Below are 9209 nucleotides of genomic sequence, written 5' to 3' on the forward strand. Positions count from 1 at the left end.
CATAATCTTGTTACTCTATTAACTTTGTAGCAGTCTGTACTCACATGGGAAGTACTGTGGTAGGAATTAAGGTCAAAACTGTTTTAGCGAATATTCTTGACTTACTATCCTTACAGCAAAGCAATATATTCAGAAGTTGCATTTAATTCTGGCAAAGATTATTTTGATACCACTAATGTGATGAATAAGCCTAAATTTTAAATCTCAAACTGGCACTGAAATATTGTAATTTAGGTGGTGAAATACTGGCCAGAGATTTCATCAAGCCATGGATTCTTGGTTTGGCGCTATCTTTTAAGAAGAGATGATGTTGAACCTGCTCCTTGGACCTCTGAAGGAATAGAACGGTCAAGGAGATTATGTCTACGTTTACAGGTTAGATTACATTTGTCTAGCTACCTATGTGTTCATAAAAATATATACCTCCACTATCTACATGCCTTAACACTGGATATAACCCACAGCAATTGACTGGTGGACTATAAGGGGTGAGGAATAAGATCATGCAAATAGAGGAAAAGAAGAGAAAAAGTAGTATCCTAGATGTCAGAGTGCCCTAGGACCAAGGGTTGTGCTTGGGAAAAGCTGGACTTGTTAATTAAAAGTAAAATATTTCCAAATCAATTTGGAAATGACTTGAAGTGTGAGAGAAAGGGATTCATAAAATGTAGATATAGGAGGCCCTGGAAAAGCACATTTATCCTAGAGGGCACAGGGGATGTCTGTCTAGTAGGGGAAGGGTGGGAGGTGATTTTATAAGAGTGGTCTGCTTTCTCCCTTTCTCACTTTTCCTCACCCCTTTTCTCTCTTCCCCCGCAAAGCTGCTTCCCTGCTCTGCCATCACCTTTAGTGCTTTGCCTTTTTCCCCCTTTGCCCATGCTCTGCTGTTAACCCATAAAGACTTCGTTGATTTTGTATGCATAGTGGATGGTATGGCTGCATTTCCCCTTCACTGCCTGTATACCCTAGAATTTGTCCCTGACACTGACTTCAGTGCATGGTTTAAGTTCATCTCCCATCATTCCCCATTGTTGTGCTTCCCATAAAAACTGCCAGCTTTATCATTTCCCCTGGCTCTGCCCACACTGCATGTGTAGGGACTGAACTATGGGCAAGTGTCTGACCACCCACGCAGGTGAGTGTGTGTCTTCTAGTGCAAGTCTGTTTCTGTTTTTGTTGTCTTTTTAAACTAATAGAATTGATTGTTGAAAATAAGACCATCAGCTGCTAAAACAACTACTAAAAGAATTCTTTTTAATATAAAAAAAAATTCGTCAAATTTACTTTCAGAAGATTTTTCAGATGTCCCTGTTGAGACCATTGTTCTAGATAGGTTAGATTTGAAACTGAGCAGAAGCATGTGAGCCCATCTGCTATGATGAGTTCTAGTCATTGAGACCTGAAACATAACAGTGCTTTAGGCATGACTGTTATTACAAAGCATGCTCCTGCCACCCCACCCACCCCTCAAAGAAGGTAGCCATTGAAACATAAGGATAATAGATAGAATGTATTACTTCAAGTCTAACTCTTAGCTGATGGAAGATTTAGTAATTTAGTTGCTTTAGGTTTTCTAAAAGCTCCTCCTCCTAACTTAAGGAGATGAGAAGTTTGACCCTTAATGTTTTTGATATTTTTTTAGATCAACTCCACAATTTACTATGATCCAATCTATTTGCTTTCTATCTGTTGTGCTCTGTGATTGGTTCTCATTTACCTTCATATCTGTATTCTACTTTCCTTACACTTTAAAGAAATCTAATCACATTTCCTGAAGACTTACCTTTCTTAGCTCTGAAACTTAAGATCAGTGTATTATAAAATGGAATCTCTTAGTAGTCACAGCTATGTGATTTTACACTGAAATTGGGATTTTAATAGTTATCTGTGTTTTGAATTCTTTTCCTCTAAATGTCTATTTCTTTTATGTAAAGTTTTTCAGTTTGGGGAAAGTGTAGTCCTCCCCTCCCTTTTAATTTCTCACCAGGATCTAAACTCCCCTTCTCTGTGAAGCTTAAATCTACATTGTACTCTGCCTCCTTCCCCCATCAGTATCCAGCAGGTTACCCTTCAGATAAAGAAGGGAAGAAGACTAAAGGACAGTCAAAGAAGCAGCCCAGTGGAACCACAAAAAGGCCGATTTCAGATGGTAGGTAATCGTTGCAAAATATAAATAATAAGATCCTTTTTTTGTTTTTGTTTTTGTTTTTTTGGGAGACAGGGTCTCACTCTTGTCACCCAGGCTGGAGTGCAGTGGAAAGATCTTGGTTCACTGTAACCTTGACCTCCTGGGCTCAAGCGATCCACCTACCTAAACCCCCAGAGTAGCCCATGGCTGTACACCACCACACCTGGCTAATTTTTGTATTAGCCAGGGTTTTTTCCCCTAATTTTTGTATTAGAACATGGAGTTTCTCCACGTCGCCCAAGCTGGTTTCGAACTCCTAGGCTGAAGGGATCCTCCCACCTCAGCCTCCTAAAGTGCTGGGATTTCAGGCGGAAGCCACTGCATCCGGCCGACATACTTTTTAATAAAGAGAAATATTAAGAAAATAAATTGAGAGACTTACAAGAAATGAAAGCAAAGGATTTGGCTGGGGGAGGGCGGTGGTAGAAGATGGATCATTTGTTTATTTTAATAGTGTCAGAGCCAAATAGCAGGAAATAACAGTATCCTAAATTTTAGGGGAAATGAGATGCTGTTTTATGTTGGTTATCTTTCTGCTAAACATTACTTGTGCCAGTTAACTCTTTTGTTTCATAGTTCTGCTTAGAACCACTTGTAAGTCTGCTGATACATTTTTAAAATAAATCTAGATGACCGTCCAAGCGCCTCCAAAGTATACAAAGCATCAGATTCAGCAGAAGCAATTGAGGCTTTTCAACTAACTCCTCAGCAGCAACATCTCATCAGAGAAGACTGTCAAAACCAGAAACTGTGGGATGAAGTGCTTGCACATCTTGTGGAAGGACCAGTATGTGAAGATTTTTTTAAATAATAACATTCTGATATTAACAAATGATAAATAATTGTCTCATGAAATATGTTTTTCACGTGTCAGTCAAAACTTCATCCTTTTATCTGATTTTCTCATCCAGTGCCACTACCTTTCAGAAATAATCTGAGGTAACACATATACATGCTCCTAAATTTACTTTAAACCTCTTAGATGCTGGATTTTGACTTCTCTATGCCCAAGCTTACTTTACTTGGAGGTACTGTTCTCAGAAGAATTTTCAGTTGTGAAACATGGTCAGTTTAATCTAAAATCGCCACAAAAGTTTTGTTACAGTTCAAGGTTACTTAACAGCGTAAGTCTTAAGCAGTTCAGCGCAATTTTCAAAACCTACATGTTAAACTAAGCGGTAAAATTAACCAGATTATCTATTAAGTATTTTATGTTTTAAATTTTCATTTTTTCTTAATCACATAATTTTAAAGTAAAAACAAATCACATAGTTAATTAACGTGTAGCTTTTGTGTTAAGCTGTGTTTTGCAAGCAAGCCTTTCTTATCAAATCCCTAAAGTTGGAGGCTTCAAATATGAATGTCTCTTCATTCTTTACTCACTTACTGTGTCTTTAATTTTACTTATAAATTTGAATCTTCTTTTGAATATTGACCCCTTGTCATTTCTAATACAATTACTTTTCTATTTTCTTTCTCTCCAAAGTGTTGATGTGCCCCTGTGTCTGTATGTCTTTTCTATCTAGACTTAAAGCAGCAACACAAAAACTCTACAGCGTTTCCTTTGTGAGAGATAGTCATTATTATTAAGGAAGAATTTTTTAAATATGATTTTTAAACTTTTAGAAATGCTGAAATTTATCAAATACCATTTGGATTTATATTGGAATTGTTATTTCCTTTGTCTGTAAATGTGATACATAGAGTTATCCTTGGCAAAATGAGGCTTACATGCTTACAGGACAGAGGAAAGTGGTTACACTTTGAGAAGTGTTACTTGTATTTTAGCCAGGACACCCAGGCATAAGGAGAGTCTTTGTTAGGTCACACTCATTTTCACTTACAGGAAATTAAGATACAGGAAGCAGTTGTTAATCAGCCTAATTATTCTCTGGTTGGGAAAGATACTGCTTGTTAGTGATAACTGAGGTGAGTTCCCACTGTAGGTGGGAAAGAAGCAATTACAGGTGGAGGAAAAAGCCACCTGAGTACTTGTGAAAGTTGTCTTCTCTATGGGTGGTATCCCACTGGTGACAGAATCTGACCTGCCTAGGTCATATTATTGTGACCTTGCTGCTAGTGATTACTCTGGACGTTATGTACTATTGCCCTGGACAAGTTGCATGCCCATTCTCTTCAGATAGGCCAGGAAAACATTTATGAAGCCAGAAAAATCAGGTGTTAGCCAACAGTAACTTTAAATAAATACCTATGTGAATATATATTTATGTCCAAACTCATTCCAAAGTCCCTGTGATCTGGAGCCCTACCTACATCTGTAGTCTCCTCTTTCTACTCTTGTGCCCAGATTGCTTGACTGCAGTGGTCACTGTTTTATTTATACACCCTCAACATCTTGATGCCCCTGGGCCTTTACATACGTACTGTTTATCTGACTGGAATTCTCTTTTCATGTGTCTCACTCTCATATCCTTTAAGTCTATATAAATAGAGATTCCTCAGAGAGGTCTTCACAAACCTCCCTTTCTAAAATAGCAGCTCTTTTTAAAATTTACTTTAAAAAAATCCACACAGATGGGGTTACTGTGTTGCCCAGACTGATCTTGAACACCTGACCTCAGGTAGTCCTCCCGCTTCAGCCTCCCAAGTAGCTGGGTTTATAGGCGTGAGTCAGTTTGCTCTGTTTCATCAGTTATTACTATCTGAAACTGTTTTTTGTTTGTTTACTCTCCTGTAGGAACATAAGTTCCAGGAGAGCACAGACTGCCTTTTTATTACCACTGTTGATAAGCACATTGTAGCTACCTGTAACTCAAAATACCTGTATTAGATATACCCATATTATAGGAACTACGGAAGTACCAGGTTAAATATTGGTCATTAACAAAGGAGTTTGTTAGGGAGAGAGTACCTGGTATAAAGTTTTCAGCATCTCCCCATAATTGCCATGTTTTAAAAATGTGTTTGTAATACTTTGTCCATAATGCATTTGACTTTAATGATCCATGTTCATAAATCAGTTAATATGAGACATCTTTTGAAATCTGACATTTGATTTTTAAATTTGAAACTTGTAAGGTTTTTGTTTGTTTGTTTTTGAGACGAGGTCGTGGTCTGTCACCCAGGCTGGAGTACAGTTGCATGATCTCAGCTCACTGCAGCCTCCACCTCCTGGGTTCAAGTGATTCTCCTGCCTCAGCCTCCCAGGTAGTTGGGATTGCAGGCACCTGCCACCGCTCCCAGCTAATTTCTTGTGTTTTTTTCTAGCGACAGGTTTTGCCATGTTGGCCAGGTTGGTCTAGAACTCCTGACCTCAAATGATCCACCCGCTTCGGTCTCCCAAAGTACTGGGATCACAAGCATGAACCAATGTGCTCAGCCTTACTTTTTCCGTTAATATAAAAAATAAATATGAAATGCACTCCCTTACTACCTAAAATAACTGAAGGATTATCCTTATGACTATTTAGCAAAAAAAAAATACTTCTAGCTTAAAAAAACAAACAGCCAAGATGAAATGGAGCCAGTAATGGCTTTTGAAGAATATAGGGTATCCATTTGATCATGTTTACTTCAGGTGTCTCTACTTTTTATAATTTTGTCCTACCGTAAGTAAACATTAGCATGAGGAAGGTATGGGATTTTAGGATTGAGGTAGTAAAATACCACAGAATAATCCTAGGAAAATAAATGTTTTGTGTGTGGTATTAGATACTACAGAGTATTGTTTCCTAGTGTTTTTTGTTTTTTGTTTTCAAGCTCCAAAAGACAAATATTCAAGTTTTATAACAGCAGAAGATTGGATAGATAATACATGTTCATACACTGGAATACTGTGTAGAACAGCTTTTTGAAAAAAGGCAGTCAGTATGTAATGACCTTGAGACAAGCTGCCCGTGATTTTTTTAAGTGAAAAATAGTTTATCCCTGGAATGTGACGTTTAGAGGGACATTGACTTTTTAACATCATATGTTGACTTTGCAACTTTTCCTACCTAATACTATGATTTAAAACTAACGTGTGTGGAATGGGGTTTCTTTATATAAGTTTGCTTTTTTCAGGTAGTTACAATCATGACTACTTGATGTCTTTAAATAGAAGACATTAAATGTGACTGAAACATTTTTATTGCTAAATAATAGATGGATATATTTTGGGATACATGTGAAATTTTGATATATTCATATAACGTGATAATCAAATCAGGGTAATTGGAATGTTCATCGCTATAAATATTTATCTTTTCCTTATACTGGGAACATTTGAATCATTCTCTACTAGCTGTTTTGAAATACACAATAGATGAATTTTATGAACTGCTAACTTTTCTTTCCTTATCCTTGGATACTGTTGTAGAATTTTCTGAAAAAATTGGAACAATCTTTTATGTGTGTTTGCTGCCAGGAGCTAGTTTACCAGCCTGTGACAACTGAGTGCTTCCACAATGTTTGTAAAGTAAGTGGAATTCCTTCGTCATTTTCCCTGTTAGGCATGAAGGCACACTAATCTCTATACCTGTTTTTAGCATGCTAAGAATAAGAAACATTTTCCATGAAGCAGGATAGTTGTGGAACCTTCTAGTTAAGAAGCATTTAGTTACGTCTTGGTGGTAAATTCATGTTTTAATTAGATAGTAATAATAATTCAGATATATATCATTTGAGGTATTCTGTCATGTTTGGAATTTTGAGGAGGGGCTGAAATGAGAAAGAAGGTAAGAGGTCATTGCTCTTGTCTATGTAATAACTTGTATATTTTATATATTATAGTGCAAACCGGAGTGTTTTCATTAATAATCAAACAGTTTATATCTAGCATCATGCCCAGATGAATTGAATATTGTGTTTTCAGTGTGGTATAAAAGGAAAGTTTGTGTTTTAGTCAAGCCAAGGTTTGAATCTTGCTCTACCCAGTGGTGATTATGTTTCCCTAACTTCAGAACTTCAGTTTCTTTTATAAAATGGAAACAAATCTACATATGAGTTTGTGCCTGATCTTGAGTTGATTAACTATATATTTAATGTATTTAGTACTGCTAAGTGTATATGTGTGTGTATGTGTGTATTTTTTGTTTTTTTGTTTTTTTGGTTTTTTTTGAGACGAAATCTCGCTCTGTCATTCAGGCTAGAGTGCAGCAATGCGATCTTGGCTCACTGTAACCTCTACCTCCCCAGTTCAAGCAATTCTCATGTCTCAGCCTTCGGAGTAACTGGGAGGACAAGCATGCACCACCCTGCCCAGCTAATTTTTGTGTTTTTTAGTAGAGACAGGGTTTCACCATGTTGGCCAGGGTAGTCTTGAACTCCTGACCTAAGGTGATCCACCTGCCTCAGCCTCCCAGAGTGCTGGGATAACAGGTATGAGCCACCATGCTTGGTTGCTAAGTATATTTTTGGAAGACTCACCATATGTTAAGTGATTTGGTAAAATATAAAATTCATTTCTAAGCAAGGGAATCCTGATTCTCCCCCCGCCTCCCCCAGGGCTCTGTTTGGAACGAACAGGGTTAAAATCTAACCCGAAAGATTAGGCTAGTGAGAACCATATGTAGTCTCTAACTCCATCATTTTAGTAGATGAGGAAACTGACACACAAATTAAATAAATAATTTACCTGAAGTCTGAGAATATCTGCCAGAGATGAAACTAAAGCCATGACTGTAGGCTTTTCCATAGTGCAGATTCAAGCCTTTATGTTTGTTCATTCTGTACATTTCCCTCATTACCAGTTTCTGGTTCATATTTAAAAGCGTAAGTTGCTGAGTACTTACATGCTTTATGCTCAGATTAAATTGGATGTTTTTGTTTTTACCATAGGATTGCCTACAGCGCTCCTTTAAGGCACAGGTTTTCTCCTGCCCTGCTTGCCGACATGATCTTGGCCAGAATTACATCATGATTCCCAATGAGATTCTGCAGACTCTACTTGACCTTTTCTTCCCTGGCTACAGCAAAGGACGATGATCTGTCTGCTTTCACTGTGTTGTTCATGGTGGCTTTTTGGACAATAAAGAATCTAAAATGGGCGGGGAGGGTGGAAGAAATGGTGGACTGTATCTCTCACGTTCTGAAGCAGCTAATCCTCTTTCCCACATAGCCATCATCTTGTGTGTGTAGTAAGAGGCCCATTTCTCAACTGTCTTTTAAATATCTAAAGGTAGTTCCTGTAACAACTAGTTTTAATGAGTAAAAAGTCAAAGCCTCAGCTCTAGTTGATATCCAATTTATGATTTATTTTGCAACTACCTCAGGACAGAAAAGATTTATGGGGATTTTAAAAATCATTGAATAACTAGTTAAATGAAATTTTAGCTACACACTGCCTCCCAAATATTAGTTGTGCCTGGTTCTTGTAATTTGATTTTACAGAAAAGGAAATGACATTTGAGATCCTTGGAATGAACACAGCTTCTATAGTGTGCATATAGTTTTTTAACGTCTCTTCTTCCATTACAATGTGTGTTTTGCAAGGACAGGTTCATTTTTTTAGCCCACTTTGTGAACTCCATTGTGCTTTTTTCTGGTGTTTTATGCAAGTTGACTACTAATGACTAATGAGAACAATAATGAATGCATTGTTGCTGCATTAGTGTAATGTGGTGTGGTTTTGCACTTAAAAGAGGTATTCATGCTCTAGTTGTAAATGTTCATGAAAATCCACTTCTGTACTAGTCGAACTGCTTTTAGTGTCTCACCAGTGGTTTTACATCTGCAGAGTTTTTTGAGGGCTGTGCTGACCTTTGAGAGGATTTGAAATTGCTTCATATTGTGATCCTAAATTTTATATTCACTATATTCCCTAAAGTATACCTTAATAAATATTTTATGATCAGAAAAACAGCTCATTTTGCTTTACTTTTTTACACTTGTCTGGCTTATGTTACCAGTTTTAAGGGATCCTGTATTTCTGGAGTTTTTCATTGTGTATCTCTATTGAAACATTTTTTTTACTTTGCACTGTTAATGAGAACCAGAATGAAATCTTAAGCAGTCAGAACAGATTTTTTCCCCAGTTTGTTTTTTGCTTTTTTTTTTGCTTTTTTTTTTTTTTTTTTTTTTT

General features: G+C 37.1%; 1 protein-coding gene across 1 annotated transcript in view; it reads left to right on the forward strand.

Annotated features, from left to right (window-relative positions):
* LOC108527194 (E3 ubiquitin-protein ligase UHRF2) overlaps positions 1-8987 on the forward strand; it is an 85502-nt gene extending 76515 nt beyond the window's left edge. The window contains exons 12-16 of the mRNA XM_017868344.1: positions 235-375; positions 2053-2149; positions 2818-2975; positions 6507-6605; positions 7967-8987. Of these exons, the coding sequence (XP_017723833.1) occupies positions 235-375; positions 2053-2149; positions 2818-2975; positions 6507-6605; positions 7967-8113 (642 nt within the window). The 3' untranslated portion in view covers positions 8114-8987. The remainder of the gene's footprint in view (positions 1-234; positions 376-2052; positions 2150-2817; positions 2976-6506; positions 6606-7966) is intronic.
* Positions 8988-9209: the final 222 nt, after the last annotated feature.

The sequence above is a fragment of the Rhinopithecus bieti genome, unplaced genomic scaffold (assembly GCF_001698545.2).
Source record: "Rhinopithecus bieti isolate Rb0 unplaced genomic scaffold, ASM169854v2 scaffold_2453, whole genome shotgun sequence".
Taxonomy (NCBI): Eukaryota; Metazoa; Chordata; class Mammalia; order Primates; family Cercopithecidae; genus Rhinopithecus; species Rhinopithecus bieti.